General features: G+C 45.8%; 1 protein-coding gene across 1 annotated transcript; it reads left to right on the plus strand.

Moving 5' to 3' along the window:
* Positions 1-39: 39 nt before the first annotated feature.
* Positions 40-19,663, plus strand: DDX24 (DEAD-box helicase 24). The gene is made up of 10 exons (XM_060003997.1): positions 40-100; positions 708-805; positions 1,403-2,110; positions 9,255-9,794; positions 10,873-11,026; positions 11,287-11,802; positions 13,817-13,892; positions 15,873-16,061; positions 17,455-17,584; positions 19,087-19,663. Exons 3-10 carry the CDS (start codon positions 1,408-1,410, stop codon positions 19,356-19,358), a joined length of 2,580 nt encoding a protein of 859 aa, XP_059859980.1. The 5' UTR covers positions 40-100; positions 708-805; positions 1,403-1,407; the 3' UTR covers positions 19,359-19,663.
* The last annotated feature ends 5 nt before the right edge of the window (positions 19,664-19,668 follow it).

Genomic DNA, 19,668 nt, shown 5'->3' on the forward strand with positions numbered 1-19,668 from the left:
CGCGTGCGTGGGCGCAAGCCCCTCCCCGGAACTGCGGTGGACGCTGCCGAGGAGGGCTGGTGCGGCAGTGTCTGAGGCGGTTAGTCGGCGTCCCTACACGGTGAGTACCAAGGCCGGAGCCGGAGCGGGGCCGGGGCCGGACCCGGCACCCGAGAGGAGCTGGAGGCGGCCACCCAGCGCGGGTCTCTCCAGGCCGTTGGGTTCTCGGGACCAGAGAGGGCGGCCGCCGGCCTCGTCAAGCGGCCTGGCCGACCCTGCGCCGGGGTCCCCTCGGTTTCTCAGCTTCGTGAGCCGGTTCGTGCCTGACACGAGGCGCCAGCGCCGGGCGCCTGGCCGGGCGCCAGGAGGAGTGACCCCCCTCCTGCTTGCTCTGCGGGTCGCAGTCCGCGTCCTCGCCCCCATGTGCCTCCCTCCTCCCCCCGCCGTCGTTGATCCGGGTTGCTTGTGATCGCGGCGTAGCCGATGCTGGGGGTGAACCTTCGTTGCGCTCTGGCTTGCTTTGCCGTCGGGGTGCCATGCTGAGCGGTTCTGGACCTGCGTCATCTTTTTGTCTTCGCGTGACGTTCCAAGGAGACACAGACCCTCATCATCCCCATTTTCCAGACGAGGAACTGAGGCTCACAGTGATTAATACGTGCACCCCAGACCCAGAGCTGGCCAGTGACGGGTTCAGATTTGAACCAAGATTTCCCTTTGTCTTTCCACAGGATCTCGTTTTCTCGGCCTTTCTGAAAAGGGAGAACGTGGCTCGAGTTCCAGTCTGACGACTTGTGCATAGATCACTTGTTTTTAAATCACTTAAAAGGTAATGAAAAAGCTGGTTGGGTTTTAAGCCATTTGGCAAAGGCCAGAGTCGTGGCAAAGGCATCTGCCCTCTTGGGGCAAGGCTTAAGAAGGAAGAAAGCTCTGTGCACTCTTAATAAAGCTGCCCTCCTCACCCACCCTCCAGCGACCCCCCGCAGATACTTACTCAGCCTTCAAGATGGCTTGGGTGTGGCAGGCTTCACCCTCCGTGCTTTACATAATGTTATTTATTGCAGAGAACATTTTGGGACTTAGCTAGTAAACCCCTCCCCCCTTTTTAAAATACGAGAACACTGAGGTTCAGAGAGGATTAAGCAGGACCTGCCAAGGGCACACGAGCAGTCAGTGTTGAATCTGGAATCCAAACCAGATCTAGCTCATATGTCTTTGCTACACCTCCTGTGTCCCCTCTGTTGCAGACCCACTGTGTGAGTGCATTTCTTTCCTTCTTTGATCTTCTCTAGCTGGCGGCATCACCATTAGAGCCATCTTTGTGTGCAGGGCCTGATACTCTATAGGCTGCTTAGAAAATACTTGTTGCCTCAGAGCCCTGTGCTTCTCAGTTGCCAATCTAGTGGAACATTTCTCTCCTTTTCAGCAACCATGAAGTTGAAAGAGAAAAAATCGAGACCAAAGCCATCAAACTATGGCAGAATTCAGAGGAAGGGCATCAAAGTTGTGGGAAAATGGAAGCAGGTGAAGATTGACCCAAATATGTTTGCAGACGGACAGATGGATGACTTGGTGTGCTTTGAGGAACTGACGGATTATCAGTTGGTCTCCTCTGCGGAGAGTTCCTCCAGTCTCTTCTCAAAGGAGGAGCCCAAGAAGAGAAAGGCACAAGCTGTTTCGGAAGGAGAGTCTACCTCCTCAAAGAAAAAGATGAAGTTGAAGAAGAGTAAAGATGTGGAAACTGAAGGAACCAGTGCCCAGAAAGTGTTTGAGGGCAAAGATACTGAGCCAGGGCCCCAGGGAGATGGCACAGTTTGTCCTGATCTAGAGGTAGGGGAGATGGCATCAGAAAGCCCGGCCCAGACGGTTCCAAAAAAGAAGAACAAGAAAGGGAAAAAAACCTCAGAGCCTTCCCAGGGTACTACTCCAAAGGCGCCCAAAAAAGCAAAGACCTGGATGCCTGAAATGCATGATCACAAGGCAGATGTATCAGCTTGGAAGGATCTCTTTGTACCCAAGCCAGTTCTCCGAGCGCTCAGCTTCCTAGGCTTCTCTGCCCCCACACCAGTCCAAGCTCTGACCTTGGCACCTGCCATTCGTGACAAACTGGACATCCTTGGGGCTGCTGAGACAGGTAAGGGCATCCTTACCTGGCGGCCAGGGCAAGATTGCTTCTGGATTGAGCTTGTGGCTGCTAACAGGCTGGTTGGTTGGGAGCATGACCACAAAAGCACTGTTGAGTGAAGGTTTTTAGAAGTCAGCTAGCTCTGGGTTGAAATAGGCCATGTGCTGATTGGTGCCCTAGGCAGGTCACTTTATTTCTCTGAGCCCTGCAGACCCTATTATAAAATGGAGATAGACAACTGCAGTACCTCCTTCTTTTGCTATGTGGGTTAAATATAAATGCCTACTAAATTTCTACATTTACACAATAGTAAACTAGTAACAAAAACAATAGTAAACTAAAATTTACACATACATTGTAAGTGATCTGCGAATGGTAGTTTTTTTCCAGGTCTTGAGCCTTTTCTGAATGGCTCAGAGGTAAAGTAGGGCTAATAAGATCAGCCCTCTGGAGAGGTCGATCTTCATTAGTATCAGGAAGAAGTGCCTCGTTCGCAAGAGTTGTCCAAAGATAAAAAGGGCTGCGTTGGGAGTTGGTGGGTTTATTGGCATTGGAAGGATTTGAGTTTGTGTAACCATTGGGTGGATTTTGTAGGCAGATTGGGGCAGGAGGTGACTATTGCGACTAGGCATTGCTTAAAGCTCCCTCATTCCTTGGGCCACCTGAGACTTTGTGAAGCAATGACAGGTACACTCACCCTGGGGAGACTAAACTACTGATGGGGGAAGGAGCAATACAAGCCTGGAGCTATTAGTCTAACTTGACCAGCAGTAGCCAATAGAAATATATACGTAATGTGAGCCACATATGTAACTTAAAATTTCCTAGGAGCCATATTAAAAAAGGTTTTTAAAAAGTGAAAATTAATTTTAACAATATATTTAACCAATTACATAACATATTTCAGTACGCAATGAACGTAAAATTATTGAGATATTTTACATTCTTATTTTTATACTGTTTTCAGACTCTGATGTGTATTTTCAAGTTGCCGCCCATCTCAGTTTAGAGTAACCACGTTTTAAGTGCTTGACAGCGGTATGTGGCTAGTAGCTACTATATTGTATGGCATAGAATTGTAACCAAAAGTGGGGTCCAGCTGCTCGCCGCTCAAAAGCCAGTAAAGAGGCCAGGTTGGTGAAAGGAAAGCTTGCTTTATTTTGGATGCCGGCAACGGAGGCGGGGGGTGGCGGGGCGGGGGGTGCTTCTGTCTGAAGGCCGACCCCCCCACCCCCCCAACCAGTGGGCAAGAGCTTTTATAGATGGAGGGGAGGGGGCCGCAACAGAAACAGCACAGTCGGCTGTTGACAGTCACCTTGAAATTGGTCATTGATGGTCTGACCAGCATCGTCTTCATTGTTTTAAGTACAGTTGATCTTCAGTTCCAGGGTCGGTTTGTTTCCATTTTCTTGAGGCCAGTTCTCGGAATGGCAGCTTATGTCATGGCTACAGTCTGGTCATCATGTAGTTGACTTTTTCCACCTGGTGGGCGTTTTATCTGTAGATACACAGAGAGTATCTACAAGACAGCTCACAGGATATGGCTCAGAATATTATCTATAGCCCTTGAGAAGGAACTGAAGGTCCTTAGCTATGCTTATTGACTAAACTATTATTATTTAGTCTTGTCGGACTGCTTTCCTTTGCTTCTGCATTTTCTCACTTCTCTGATTAAACTTATTCTTTGGCTGAAGTTTTTCCACAGACAAAATGCAGGCAGAGGACATGGGCGGGAAGGACCATAGAGTCCTGCTCCATTTCAGAGCTGGACCATGTAGACCAGCGGTCCCCAACCATTTTGGCACAAGGGACTGGTTTTGTGGAAGACAGGTTTTCCACGGAAGGGGGTAGGTGGTGGTTTCAGGATGATTCAAGTGCATTACACTTATTGTGCACTTTATTTCTACTATTGTTAGTTACATTGTAATATATAATGAAATAATCATACAGTTCACCATAATGTTGACAGGAGGCCGAGCTCAGGGAGTAATTTGAGCGATGGGGAGCGGCTGTAAATACAGATGAAGCTTCGCTAACTGGCCGGGCCGCTCACCTCCTGCTGTGCGGCCTGGTTCCTAAGAGGCCACAGACCGCTACCGGTCCATGGCCTGGGGGTTGGGGACCCCTGATCTAGACACTTTGTGCCTTGGATTTCTGGAAGAGTGGTCAGGAAACTTGAGGTGAGGTCCTGTATAAGAGTCATGAAGATGGAAGAGGGAGGAATCCCCAGGAAAGGGGATGGAGGTAACAGTAATAGCTTAGAACATTTATTTAACATTTAAAATACGTCACGCCCTGTGTTACATGCATGAACTCAGTTTCTGAAAACCACCCTGAGGTAGATTCCTTTATTCCATCTTACTGAAGAGGAAACTAGGCCTCACAGAGGGTAGACAGTGTCCCTAAAACTGCCCCACTGAAAAGTGGTAGTGCTTGAATAGTTCTAGGCTAGGTCTATGTGCTGTTAAGCATTCTGCTACACTACTTTGGTCGGTGCAGAGAGGCCTGGAAGTCTGTTTCTGGAAGGCAGAGGAGAGACGTGAGCCACTTTGGCTAGAGATTGACATTTGGATTTATACCACAGCTCCTATCAGGCTATTTCTGTGGAATGCTGTGAACCCACAGGTCCAAGTCTCAAAGAGTTTTGGGGCTGTGGGCAAACTGCTGCCAATGCAGATAATGAATATCCATCACCCCCAAAAGATGTTTGGGCCCCTTAATAAATCCCTCCTTCCCTAGGCGCCCCTCCTTGTTCATCCCCAGGTAACCTCTGATAGTCTTCCTATCGCTATGAATTAGTTTGCATTTTCCAGAATTTTAAAATGGAATCATACAATATGTACTTTGGGGAGGGAGAGTGTCTGCTCTAGCTCAGCATACTTTGAGATTCAGCCATGTTACTGCAAATACCAATGGTCCATTTCTTTTTATTGATGAGTAGTATTCCACTGTATGGATATAGTGCAGTTTGTTTATCTTATCTATTGATGGATAGTTCTGTTCTTTTTAGTTTTTGGCATTTACAAGTAAAACTATCATAAATATTGGCGTAAAAGTCTTTGTATGGATATATGCTTTGATTTCTGTTGGGTAAATACCTAGGTGTGGAATGGCTAGGTCTTATGGTAAATGTAACTTTTTAGGAGTTTTCCAAAGTGATTGTACCATTTTACATAATCACCAGGTTATAAGAGTTCAGATTGGTCCATGTCCTTGCCAGTACTTCGTGTGGTCAGTCTTTAATTTGATTTAGACTTTAAAAATTTTAGTGATCTTTCCTTGTGGCTTTCATTGGTATTCCCCTAGTGACTCCTTGAGCAGCGTCTTTTTCCGTGCCTAATTGTATCCGTATTATCTTCTTTGGTGGTGTCTGTTTAGTTCTTTTGCCCATGTTTTAATTGGGTTGTGGTTTTCCTATTATTGAATTCATAATATATTCTAGATACACCTCCTTTATCAGATATGTGATGTGCATTTTTTTCTCCCAGTCTGTGGCTTATGCCTTCATTCTCTTTACAGTGTCTTTCGAAGAGCAGGAGTTATTTATTTTGATGAAGTTTAAATGATCATGTTTTCTTTTACAGATGTGCTTACCTAAGAATCCTTTGCCTAACACAAGATCACAAAGATTTTCTCCTGTATTTTCTTCTAAAAGTGTTACTAGTTTTAGGTTCTGTGTTTCAGTCTGATCCTTCCTGTGTTAACTTTTATGGGGAGAAATACAGATCAAAGGTTTTGTTTTGTTTTGCACGTGGCTATGTAATTATTCCAGCACCGTTTGTTGAAAAACTACTTTCTCCACTGAATTGCCTTTGCATCTTTTTTGAAAATCAGTGACCATATAGGTGTGGGTCTATTTCTGGAGTCTTTTCTTTTCCATTGATTTATTTGTCTATCTTTACTGTTTTCCCAGTACCTCACTATGCTGGATACAGTAGCTTTAAAATCAGGTAGTATTAGTCCTCCAATTTTGTTCTTTTCAAAAGTTATTTTGGCTGTTCTAGGCCCTTGGCATTTCAAGGTGAATTTTAGAGTCAGTTTTTCAATTTCAACCAAAAAGTCAGCTGGTATTTGGATTGGGATTGCCTTGGTCATAGAGCCAACTGAAGACATGACATCTGGACAATATAGAATCTTCCAGTCCATGAATGTGGTATAGCTCTTCTTTTTTTTTTTTTTTTTTTTTGCGGTACACGGGCCTCTCACTGTTGTAGCCTCTCCGGTTGCGGAGCACAGGCTCCGGACGCGGCTCACGGACCCAGCTGCTCCGCGGCATGTGGGATCTTCGCGGACTGGGGCACGAACCCATGTCCCCTGCTTCGGCAGGCGGACTCTCAAGCACTGCGCCACCAGGGAAGCCCTCCATTTTTTTTAGGTCTTCAGTTTTCCTTAGCAGCGCTTTGTAGTTTTCAGTGTATGCACATGTATTAGATTTATCCTTAAGTATTTCATATTTTTGATGCTTTTGTAAATGGTAATTTAAGATTTCCTATTTCTGATGCTAATAAATAGAAATCTGCATATTTGTATGTTGATCTTGTATCCTGCAACTTGGTACCATCAACTGGTTTCTTGAATTTACATAGGATTTTCTTCAAAGATGATTATTCATCCAGTCTGGATGCCTTTCGTTTACTTTTGTCTTATTTATTGCACTGGCTAAAACTCCAGTACAATTGGAATTGAAGTGGTATAGTGGACATCATTGCCTCGTTCCTGATCTTTGGGGAAAGATATTCAGTGTTTCATCATTAAGTGTGATGTTAGCAGTAGGTTTTTTCCTATTTGTCCTCTATCAGGTTGAGAAAATTCTCTTCTGTTTCTAGTTTGCAGAAAGATTTGTATCAGGAATGGTTACTGTATTTTTTTAAACGCCTTTTCTGCATATATCGAGATATATGTTTTTTCCATTTTCAGTTTGTTGATAATGGTGATAAACTGAACTTAGTCGCAGTGTATTATTTGTACATTGTTGGATTTGATTTGCTAAAATTTTGTTGATGGTTTTTGAATTTCTGTTAATGGGATATTGGTTTGTAGTTTTGTCTTGTAATGTCTTTGACTGGTTTTGGAATCAGAGTAATGCAGGCCTCAGAGTGAGTTGAAGTATTCCCTTCAATTTTCTGAAAGAGTGTGTATAGAATTGGCATTTTTCTTCCTTAAGTATTTGGTAGAATTCATCTGTGCTTGCCCTTTTCTGTATAGGATGGTTTTTAATTATGAACTTAATTACTTTACCATATTAGAAATATTTTTATTTTTTCTTGAGTGATAGTTTTCTACTTGCAGTTCAGTTAGTTTTTGCTTTGTGAATGTTGAAACCCTGTTATTAGATGCATAAATGTTTAGGACTATTGTATCCTCTAAATGAGTTCACTTTTTTCATTAAGAAATGGCCCTCTTTTTCCCTGAAGTATTCTGTGTTCTAAAATCTCCTTTGTCAGGTTATTAATGTAGCTTTTCCAGCTTTATTTTGACTAATGTTAGCATGGTGTGTCTTTTTCCATACTTTTTGTACTTTTGTCCTATTTATATCTTTATATTCAAAGTGAGTTTTTTATAGGCAGCATATAATTGGGTCTTGCTGTTTAATCCAACTATCTTGTCTTTTAATTGTGTTAAGGTCATTTACATTTCATGTGATTATTGATAATGGTTGGGTTTTAATCTGTTTTGCTATTTGTTTTCTGTTTCTCCCAGCTATTCTTTATTCCTTTGTTCCTCTTCTACCTTCTTTTGGATTGAATATTTGTGATACCATTTTATCTTTTTTATAGTCTTATTAGCTATAACTCTTTGTTATGTCCTTTTGGAGGTTGCTTTTGGGTTCGCAGATGATGTCTTCAGTATATTATACTCTACCTTCAAATGATAATATACTACTTTATATATACTACAAGAATGTTAGAAGAGTATATTTCCATTTTTTCTTTGCTTTGTGCTTTTTGTTTTATACTTTATATGTGTTAGAAATCCCCAAACACATTTTCATTATTTTTCCTTTAAATAGTTATTTTTTAAAGAAGTTTTAATAAGAAAACGACTTTTTATATTTATCCATGTGACCGTTTCTGGTACTCTTCATTCCTTCGTGTTGATCCAGATTTTCAGCCAATATCATCTTTTCTTCTACACGAAAGACTTCCTTTAATATTTCTTGTATACCAGGTCTGCTGATGATAAATTCTTTCAGCTTTTGTATACCTACAAAAGTCTTTATTTTGCATTTTGTTTTGAAAGAGATTTTTGCTAAGTGTAGAGTTGTAGATTGTCAGATTTTTTTCCCCAGGTCTTCAGATAAAGATGTCATTGCACTATTTTATAGCATTTGTTGTTTCTGATGAAAAGTGCTGTTTTTCTTCTCTGAAGTTTTATGAGTTTGTTTTTGCTTTCTTTCTTTCTTTTTTTTGTTATAGTTCTTGCTTATAGTACCTCGTTCCTGAGAGATGCTCATTTTCCTCTGAAAATTATCTGTGAGAGTTCTTTGAGGTCTGTGATAAAAGTTTCTTTATACAGAGATCACTTATTTGCTTCTGCTTGGGGCATTTTAATTTTGGAACCACTTTAAATTCTCAGCTTGAAGTGGTTTGTTTTGTTTGTTTGTTTTTGTCCACACAGATGGTGTGAATACTTGGGCTCCATATACATTCAAAGGCTAGTTTGAAAATGTTCAAGCATAGACAAAAGTTTTAAAATTTTCTCGAAAACTACGAAAATTTTCTTTTACTCCCTCCCTCCCCACCAGAGAAAGGTTTTGGGAAAGTATTATACAGATTTCCATTCCTTACCCTTCAATTTTGTGTTCCTGTACAACAGCAACACACACACACACACACACGCACGCACGCACGCACAAAACTTGCCCATCTCTTTAGGGTTTCATTGTTTGGACATTTGTCTGTAGTTTATTGGTGACCTCAGCCCGCAATGCCAGTCTGTCAGACTTTTCCTCAGACTCCTAATTACAGGTGCCCGCTGGTTGCAGTTCTGTAGGGGTACCATACCTGTGTAGGGTAGAAGGAGCTTTGGATTGGTCAGGGTGGCACTTGGCTATTTCAGGGTCCCTTATTCGGTGTAAAGGATAGAATCAGGCAAAAGTATGTACATCTGTTGATTCACACTGTTTTTGTTTGTTTTTTGTTTTGCTTCTAAGGAAGTGGGAAAACTCTTGCCTTTGCCATTCCAGTGATTCATGCAGTGCTGCAGTGGCAGGTGAGGAAGAAGCCTATCCCAGCTCTAAGTAACACAGGAGCACCGCCTGGGGAGACCAGTAATGAGGCTGGAGTTGAGATGGGATCACCAGGCAGGGCTGGAACTGAGTCTGGAGCTCTGCCTGTTGAGATTGGAATTGAGGGTGAAGCACTGCCCAGTGAGGCTGGAGCGAAGGCTAGAGCACCACCCGGCCAGGCAAGAGCCAAGATTGGAGCCACAGTCTCAAACCAGGTGCTGCCCTCCTGTGATGATGATGATGCCGGTGAAGGACCTTCTTCCCTGATCAGGGAGACGCCCATTCCCAAACAGGATGAAAACAAGGAGGAGAAGCTTGATGAAGAGCAGACTAGAAAGTTAAAACAAGAATTGGGTGGCAGAATTGCACATCCAAGGCGTCCTCTGCTTGGACTGGTTCTGACTCCCACTCGAGAGCTAGCCGTTCAAGTCAAACAACACATTGATGCTGTGGCCAAGTTTACAAGTGAGGTTTAATTCCGTTTAATAAATGTTGCCTGAAAGGATTCCAGTAGCTGGGGTGGCAGAGGTGAATCAGCTGTGCCCGCCCTCTAGAGGGAACCTTTCTCTTCTGCCAGAGAATTAAGCCCGACAGAAAACTGTTTGAGTGACACATTCTTTATTCTCCCAAGGATAACACATAGCGAATGCTATTCTAGCTGCGTAGGAAATTAGTTAACTTACTGGATACAGTAGATACTTGGGGCAGCGTTTGGCAAACCACTGTTTGGGTTTTTGTGGGTTTTTTTTTTTTTAAAATAAAGTGCTGCCACACCCACTTACTTACATACGTCTATGGTCACTTTTGCATCACCAGTGCAGAGTGGAATAGAGGTAGTAATTGTACAGAGACCATTTAGCCCACAGAGCGAGAAATGTTTACTGTTGGAAAAGTTTGCTGACTCTTGCCTTCGGGCATTAGAACTTAACTTTTTCAGGGAATTCTTTGGGAAAGGCTGCAGAGTCGGGGTTTCAATTTTATAGTAAAAGGAGCAGTTACTTGTCAAGCTCTGACTGTATCTTACAAGGCACTTTACTAAGCACTTTGCTTGCCTGACCCTTTGTGTTCCTTCCATACTGGCTACCTTGCAAAGTCCTCTACTAGAGAGGAGAAGAGAACACTAACCATCAGAGGAGATTCAGTTTAATTTTAATTGAGGGGCATGGGCAGGAACTCCTAGGGGAGGTGTGTCACAGCTACAAGTTACATCTTTCCCAGCACTGTGGTGCACCACTGCTCATTTTTTCCAGAGCTTTGGATGTCACCATGCCTGGGTTCAAATCCAGCCCTACTGGTGTGGTTGGAGGGGAAAGAGTAGAAAAAAATGAGGTTGGGGAAATAGTCAGGGCCTAGATCATAGAAGACCTGGTAAGCCCTCTAGCAATGGCATCAACAGGGCAGGCGAGCTCTTAGCACTCCCCTGGAGAGGGGAGCTGTGCTGGTGACTCGCAGCCTTTACTAATCTGGGGGCACCTGTGTCAGCGTTGGAAGAAATAAGCAATCAGTCTGAATAACAGTGTCCCTTATGTTTTGTGTACCACAGGCATTAAAACTGCTATTTTGGTTGGTGGAATGTCCACACAGAAACAGCAGAGGATGCTGAACCGTCAGCCTGAGATTGTGATTGCCACTCCAGGCCGGCTGTGGGAGCTAGTTAAAGAAAAGCACCCTCATTTGAGCAACCTTCGGCAGCTCAGGTGAGAAACAGTGCCTCCCCTTTCCCGCAGCCCCCGTTCTGAAGTGGACCTGAGGTGACATGGCACAGTGTGCAATGCCTTCTCCCTGTTACAAAGTGCCCTGGTGTGGCACTAGCCAGACTTGGGCCTTTAGAAAGCTGAGCATGTGTGAGGGGGGTTAGCTGAGGGCCCTGGGGGTGCTGGGGCGGTAGAGTATATGCCGTGGGGGACTCCTCTTACCTGCTGCTGACCAGGTGATGTGGGTCTGTCTGTATCTGTAGGTGCCTGGTGGTCGATGAGGCTGACCGCATGGTTGAGAAAGGCCACTTTGCTGAGCTCTCCCAGCTGCTAGAGATGCTCAGTGATGCCCAGTACAACCCGAAGAGACAGACGCTTGTTTTCTCGGCCACGCTGACCCTGGTACATCAAGCTCCTGCTCGAGTCCTTCACAAGAAGCATGCCAAGAAAATCGACAGGTCTGCCAAACTTGACCTCCTCATGCAGAAGATTGGCATGCGGGGCAAGCCCAAGGTCATCGACCTTACAAGAAAGGAGGCCACGGCAGAGACACTGACAGAGACCAAGATCCACTGTGAGACTGATGAGAAAGACTTATATCTGTACTACTTCCTGATGCAGTATCCAGGCCGCACCTTAGTGTTTGCCAACAGTATCTCCTGCATCAAACGCCTCTCTGGGCTCCTCAAAGTCCTGGATGTCATGCCGCTGACCCTACATGCCTGCATGCACCAGAAGCAGAGGCTCAGAAACCTGGAGCAGTTTGCCCGTCTGGAGGAGTAAGTCAGGCCTGTCCACAGATTAGCCATTGGGTCTATGTCGCCAGGATGGTGGGAAGCTACCTTCTCTCATGGGAGCCTTATCGTAGAATAGAAGGTAGCCTTTTTTTTTTTTTTTTTGCACAGCGTGAGGCAGGCTCACTCTCATCTAGTACATTTGGTTGCTGGTAATACCCAACAGAAACTTCTTTAATAATGAGTAATGGTGACAATAATACCTATTATTATTGAACACTTAACAATAGATTAAGTATTGTGCTTGCATTTTAGATACATTATTACATTCATTCACTTCTAACATCCTCGAGAAGAATAGAATCATGGTTAAGAGCACAGACTGGAAGCGGACTGCTTGAGATCACATCCTGGCTGTGTCACTTCTAGCTGGTCAGATTACTTCTTCGTGTTTCAGTTTTCTCATAATCAGTATAATAATAAAAGTTATGGCAGAGGGTTGCTCTGAGGAGTAAGTGAATTTATGCATTTGAAGTGTTCAGAACAGTGCTTGGCACATGGTATGAGCTTGCTAAATGTTAGCTTTAATACTTAACCACTTGTCATTATTCTTATTTTATAGATAAAAAAAGTAAGGTCTAGAAAAGCACATAAGCTTGCCCAAGGTTTCTCAGCTTGGAAGTGGTAGAGCTGGGCCTCAGACCAGCCTGTCAGACTGTGGAGCTCATGCTGTCATGTCCATCTGCTTTTGGGCCAGACTGATGGTCAGGCAGGCAGCACGGTGCAGACTGTCAAAATGAGGGCCTGGGAAGCTGGACATTAAACTGGTTTCTGCCCACATTGTTTTGTCAGGTTACCGGTTACAGATTAGTTTCAAGAACAAGTGGTTCACTTCCCTCTCAATGTTAGTAAGTAGAGTTAGTGGTTTATTGGATCAGGAGTTGGCAAACTATAGCCCATGGGCCAGATCTGGCTTGTTGCCTGTTTTTATTGGTAAAGTTTTATCGGAACACAGCGAGGCCTATTTATGTATCGTCTATAGCTGTTCTTGTGCTATAATGGCAGAGTTGAGTAGTTTCAACAGACATCACCCGTGAAGCTAAAAATAGTTTACTCTCTGGCCCTTTACAGAAGAAATTTGCTCACCTTGACTTAGAATGGTGGTTTAATATTTTACAAACTTTAGTTTGCATCATATTCCGCAGCCCTATCTCAGAGATGCAGGAAGTGGGGACCCTGAAGGGCCTAAAATCTTTAGTTTTTAAGACATACCTCAGGTGCTTTTGACTCCCCTCAAACTACACATACATTAAGAAACATCACCCAGTACATATTATTAAATGCTTGCGGTGAACCTGGCACTGTTCTAGGGGCTGGTAATAGAATTGTAAGTAGTGCAAAGTCCCTGCTCTCGTGGAGTTTACATCCCAGGGGACAGAGGTAATAAACTGAAAAGTAAGTATACAGTTTGTCAAGTGGTGCTAAGTGCTAAGAAGTAAAGTTGTGTAGGGAGTTGTGCAGACTGTGGGTGTGTGGTCTGGGAGGCTTTTCTCATAAGGTGAGATTTGAGCAGAGAGTGGAAGAAAGTAAGGAAATGTGAATATCTGAGGAAGACCTTTATGGCCTAAAGTGCACTAAGTGCACAGGCTGGGAGGTAAGAGCAGGTTTGGCATGTTTGAGGAAGAGCGAGGAGAGCAAGGACGCCTGTGTGACTGGAGGGAATTAAGTGGGAGGGTGATAGGAGATGAGGTCACCGACCTAGAATATGGCCCCATTTAATGCACTTGAGGTAGTCTTTATTATTGCGGAGTGTGGCTTGTCGATTGCGGCCAGTGAAACCCAGGTTTGGATCCTGGCTCCGCTACTGAATAGCCATATATATACCTTGGGAAGTTAATCTCTGAGCCTCAGCTTCTTTGTCTGTCTAAGGGAGATGTGTAATAGTATCGTCTCGTAGAGTGTCCGTAAGCAGTCGTGTTTAGAGTACTCAGTTGGTGGTAAGAATTTGACTAATGACAGCCGTTAGTCGTTATTAATGAGCTTTCTCTCTCCGCCACAGTTGTGTTCTCCTGGCGACAGATGTGGCAGCTCGGGGCCTGGATATTCCTAAAGTCCAGCATGTCATCCATTACCAGGTAGGGACATTAGGGAATTTGTAGGCATCTCCCAACATTGAGTGGGGAATTTTTAAAGCAAGGGTTGAGGGAGGGAGGAGGAATTGTTGGTCCCAAGGCCTCATGCAACAGAGAATACCACGAGCGTCCGGTGACCAACTGGCTGCTGCCACTTCTAGAACACTGTGGTGAGAGTTATCCTCCAGAACCTCTCGACACTGTCTGACGTCAAACATCAGATAGCCCCTTTCTTTTTGACTTGGGCAGGCTACTTAATATGGGCAGGTTAGAGTCTTAGTTTCTTCCATGAAATGGACATAATAAGTTCAGCATGTAAAATGATTACCCTGCTTGTAGAGAATAGAAGAGTGTGGTAACTAAGTCCTGCCTGGGCTTAAATCCCAGCTGTGCAACCTTGAGCAAGTTACTTAGTCTCTTTGTGCCTCAGTTTCTTCATTTGTTAAACGGCGGTTATTACAGTATCGACTCCTCAAGTTCTTATTAAGGTGAAGTAAGTTATGCGTGAGGAGTTTCGAAAGCCAGGTGGCACTTCCTGAACGTTAGACGCTGTTGATACTGACATGAGGATCAGCGCGTGTGCCTGGTAAAGGTTAGCCTAGAGCAGCCGTCAGGCGTGCGGGCTGCAGAGCCGCGCTTCCAGCGCTCGAGTGCTTCTCGGCTGCTGCCTAGCGGGTTAGCTCTCGGCATGTTACTCCGTATCTCTGCTTTCAATGTCATCGTTTGTAAATTGGGAGTAATAATGCTACCTGCGCCATAGGGTTATCACAATTAAATGAGCTAACAAAATACCGTTCTAGCCCCCAAGAAGTATCACATCCACCAGAGGACGTGAGGTGACCTTGCCCAGAATTTAAGGCAGAAGATATTAGAAAGCTGCAGAATAAAATCGGAGAGAGAGATAACTGCTAGTTTGGGAGGTTAGAGGTTGGAAAGTGCTTTCTAAAAGATGCTTGGCATTTACGGATGGAGAGGATTTGGGCATGTAGAGGTAGAGAAGGAAGGAGAAGGAGAAAACGTGGAAGGGGGCAGCTGACAGGGAGTGAGAAGAAGAGGATGTTATGTGTGTATGTATGTTAGAAGAGGAAAGTGAAGAAGGCATCATTTCCCACACCATTACGAACCACTGATAATCGTGCTTGGAGCACTGCATTGGAAAAGATACTGAGCCTTGTCGGGGCTCAGTGGAGGAGACTGCTCTTGGTTACTGGTGTGTGCCATGGGTGTGGGAATGGAGGGGTTGTCGGCTGCCGTGCCACATTATCTGTGGATAATGTATCCAGATTTTATTGGAGTAGAGGCAGCAGAGCCCAGGCGTTAGCATGGTCTTTAGAGCTGGACTGCTTCATTTCGAATCCTGGCTCCACCATTTAGTTGGGTAACTTAGGGGAAATTGCTTAACATCTGTGTGTTTCAGTTTCCCGGTCTATAACATGGATAATCCTGAAAGCATGTATTTCACGTTATTGTTGTTGAGGGATAAATGGGGTAGTAATACATGCAGAGTGCTTAGAATTGCCTGGCACATTGTAATTATTTAATAAATGTTGCTTATGATTACCATCATCAACCATCCATGCAGAGTTAATGAAGAACCATTAGAGTTTCTTTAGGTAGAGGGGTTATGATGGTCAGAGCTTTGACTCAGGAAGATGACACTGGCAGCTTTGGGTTGGGTCAGGGGGGCAGTGGCAGGACTGGAGGCCAAATAAGAAGTGACTGCCATTGTCCAGTTGAATGGTCATGACGACCTGAACCAGGGCAGGGGGCACGGGAGGGCAGAGCCTGCACAGTGAATGGGCTAAACCTGGGACAGTTTGGATGTGAGACTTAGGGACAAGGGCTGGATCTGCCCACAGTGCTGGAGAGGTTTCTAGCTGCCTGGCTGAGAGGGGGGAGGGTCCAGCCTTGGGTTGTTGGCCTTGAGGGGAAGAGCAGTGCTTGGTGACAGCCACGATGACCTCCCAGTTCCTCCTTTGGCAGGTCCCTCGTACCTCGGAGATTTATGTCCACCGAAGCGGTCGAACTGCTCGTGCCACCAGTGAAGGCCTCAGCCTGATGCTGGTTGGGCCTGAGGACGTGATCAACTTTAAGAAGATCTACAGAACCCTTAAGAAAGATGAGGACATCCCGCTGTTCCCTGTGCAGACAAAGTACATGGATGCAGTCAAGGTAAAAAGAAAAGTTCGAAGCCTAGTGCTAATGAGGGGAGGGATTCGGCTGCTTCCTCACTTTGCTGTGAGATTCTTGCAGTACCACCCTTGGAAACTAGTTAGTAGTTCTGCCAATAGCTAAGCAGGGAGATTTGTAAAAAAAAAAAAAGAAATGGGTGGGGGGCACTGTGTCTGGCAGAAGGGGGGATAGGGCGAGTGGCCAGAGTGGGAGGAGTTTTCTTCATGAACCCTTCCTTCCCTCCGCCCCTGAAACCTCCACCACCACCACCCCCCCCCCCCCCCGCCCCCATGGACAAGGGCAGTGAGCATGGCTGTCTGGACATGCCTTTGGATGGAGGGTTATAGGGAAGTGAGGTCAGTGTGTCGTGCTGAGGCAGAAACTAAAGGTTTGTCACATCCCTGAAGCAGATGCCTGTAATTCCTACCTTCGGGGGTTTATTTTTAACTCAATAAACATTCCCTGAGTGGGTGCTGCTTATTATGGGCTGCAGCGTGTCAGGCACCAAAACAGGGTGGGTTCTCTTCCATAGAAATCCACTGGCTCGTGAGGCAGGTTGAGTCTGGCTGAAGTTCAGGTACAAATGGAGCACTGTGGACTGGTGGGTATATGGTAACATTGGTAGGAGATTTAGTTTCCTCCAAGCCTCCTGCAGGCAGAGATGTGAAGGGGTGAAGAAGGGATGGACTTCCAGGAATTGGGGGAGCAAAAAGCAAGGAATGGTTCAAGCTCTGCTGGCTCCTCTGGCTCGAAAGGACTGTTAGCTGTGCAGGGAAATAGGGCAGGAGGTGAGATGGAGCGGTGGGGAAAGCAGAGGGGATTAGGAGCCACCCTGGCTTCCCGTGGCTCTTTTCCCTATATCACAAGATCCTTCCCATTTTCCTGCTGTATCCTGTCGCTGCGGTCTGAACCCAGAACCCAGGAGAAGGAGAACGGAAATGTTTTTGGCAGAGGACAGTGTGGAAGAGGGGATGGAAGTTCTGTGACAGTTCTGTGTTGTCCCTGTGAGTGAGAGCGGGGCCCTAACTGAGGGCTCTCGGGGTGTCTCCAGGTCTCAGCTCAGCTATGGAAGCCAGCTGCGGTGTCTGCGGAAACAGTTCCCTTTGGCACGTGTAGCTCGGGAGTCTGACGGAGGTGGGCTGCCAAGAAGAGGGGCTGTTCGAGCAGGTTTGGAAAGCCAGCTTTTGTGGTTCGTGTGAACACGCTCACAAGGAGCAGTTGCCCTCTGTGCTTTCATCAGGAACCAAAGCAGATGCATTGTGATGGGAGCTGAGGTGCATCTCACTGAACACTGATCTCAAGAGCTTGTTTAAAAACACAACTTAAATGAGACTTTTCTTCCCAGAACCCTGAATCCTCTGTCAGATGAATACTTTCTGTTCCTTTCCTCTAGGAACGAATCCGTTTAGCTCGACAGATTGAAAAAGCTGAGTATCGCAACTTCCAGGCTTGTCTGCACAATTCTTGGATTGAGCAGGCGGCGGCTGCCCTTGAGATTGAGCTGGAAGAAGAAATGTATAAGGGTAAGGGGCGAGACGGACTTGAGGAAGGGTTCATTCAGCTTGTATCTTTCGTTTTTCCCTTCAGCTTCTGTCTGTTGGAACCTCCCCACCACCATGGGTCCTATCAAAATCGGCAGGGCGCCTTTTCCTTCTTCGTGACAGGCCCTAATCTCAGATTAGCCTAAAGCCCTCAGCCTTGGTCTGCTTCTGTCATCGTTTGTCCGGAGCCTATAGTTCCACCCCTCGTGTGGAGAGGCAGTGGAGTACAGTGATGTCAGGGCAGGCTCTGTGGCCAGGCTGCATGTGATTGACTGCTGCCTCATCCCTAACTAGCTGTGTGACCGGGTCAAGTTATTTAACCTCTCTGTCGTACCTAGGCTGTCCTCATTTATAAAACGCAGGTCGTAAAGTACCTACCTACCTCATGGGGTTGCAAAGATGGCTTGAGTTAATGAGTATAAAGTGCTTATAACCGTGCCTGGCCAATAGAAAGTGCTGGGTACATTTTCAGTTATTTATTGTCACCTGTCTGCCAAGCTGACAAAGCACTTCTGTCGTCATCTCATTTGATCTTCTCCAGCCTCATGATGTAAACAGAGCAGGAATTGTTATTACATTTGGGAACTAGAGGCTCACAGAAGCAATTTGTGCAGGGAAGCAGCTCCAGCACCGGGTGTTGACTGAGCCCCTGCTCCGAACCTAGGCCAGAGACTAAGGATTCAGGGATGAATCTGTGTGGTCCTTGCTCTGGGAAAGCTCCTGACTCTTAAGAAGTGGTAGAACCACATCTAGAACTAACACCAGAATTAGGTCCAGTGCCCTTTCCACCCCACAAGTGGGCAGCTCAGCTGAGGTGTTGGCATCTCGGTGCCAAAGCCAACAAATTCAGAGGCAGGCTTAACTGCTCTCTGCTCAGCATGGAAGCCAGGAACCAAATCACTAGGCTCGATGACAGTCAGTGGTCCTCCTGGTAGCTCAGGCTTGGGGCTAGGGCTGTGATGTGAGGCCCTGGCTTCCCTTCCTGAGGCCAGGCTGGCGTGGAGCCCTCTGGCCATGTCCGCCTCTGCAGGTGCAGTTACAGCGCTGGCGGGGAGATGCAGGGGGGCTGGGCTGCATAGGTGGCTTTCACTGTCTCCTGAGGGGTTTGTAGCCGTCCAGTCACCAAATTCCAGGCAACCAGTGCGTGGGTCATAGGAAGAAAAGTGATCTTCAGGTCAGGAGACTGGGGGAGTAATCTCAATTTGGCGGCTAGCTCTGTGACCTTCAGCAAGTGACCTGGATTTCCTCAACTGTAAAATAAAGGTAATTCCTGTCTTAGAGGGGTTTTTGGAGGAGTAAAGGACAGAGTGGCCCTGAGTGGTTCTCCTAAACTGTGTTGGAAGTTAGCCAACACTAGTTTCTGCAGAGAGCTTTCCTCCCCAAGAGTCCCAGAACATTTCTTATCACAAGTGTTATCCATCAGGGGACACAGAATGCTCCTACAGGTCATAGTAAACATGATCTATTTTGAATTGTGTTTCAAGGAGGAAAAGTTGACCAGCAAGAAGAGCGTCGGCGACAAAAGCAGACGAAAGTCCTGAAGAAGGAGCTGCGCCATTTACTCTCCCAACCGTTGTTTAAGGATGACCTGAAAACCAGGTATCCCACTCAGTCTGGCAAGCTGCCCGAGCTCGTGTCCGCCCCAAGAAACGGCGAGTCCGCGCTGAGCTGCCTCTCCAAACAGAAGAAGAAGAAGAAGAAGCAGCCGAAAGAGCAGCAGCAGGAACAGCCACGGCCAAGCACAAGTGCAGGCTAACTGCCCCCCAGGTCAGGGTCTGCTGGTGACCGCACGTTGTGTCTGTGTCCTCTGGTTGTACGGAAAACCTTCGCACCTTTGACTTCACGCCACTGTCAGCCCCAGTTACAAAAATCTCCCTCTTGAACACACCACCTCCCACAGCAGGAGAGACCTCATGCAGATCTGTGTTGTTTCACAGTACGAATTCTATGTACAGCAGCTTATATATTTCTGCGTTCCAGTGTTTACAGGCTCCTTGTATGGTTAACTTGATTTCCTCAATTAAAAACAGTGGTCAGAACCAGCGCATTTTCTTGAGTTTTTAGCC

The sequence above is a fragment of the Delphinus delphis genome, chromosome 2, assembly GCF_949987515.2.
Source record: "Delphinus delphis chromosome 2, mDelDel1.2, whole genome shotgun sequence".
NCBI classification, from domain to species: Eukaryota; Metazoa; Chordata; class Mammalia; order Artiodactyla; family Delphinidae; genus Delphinus; species Delphinus delphis.

Coding starts and splice junctions, on each gene's coding strand:
- DDX24 (XM_060003997.1), top strand. CDS start 1,408: ATGAAGTTGAAAGAGAAAAAATCGAGACCAAAGCCATCAAACTATGGC. Junction 2,111..9,254: donor CCTTGGGGCTGCTGAGACAG/GTAAGGGCATCC, acceptor TTTGCTTCTAAG/GAAGTGGGAAAACTCTTGCC. Junction 11,803..13,816: donor CAGTTTGCCCGTCTGGAGGA/GTAAGTCAGGCC, acceptor TCTCCGCCACAG/TTGTGTTCTCCTGGCGACAG.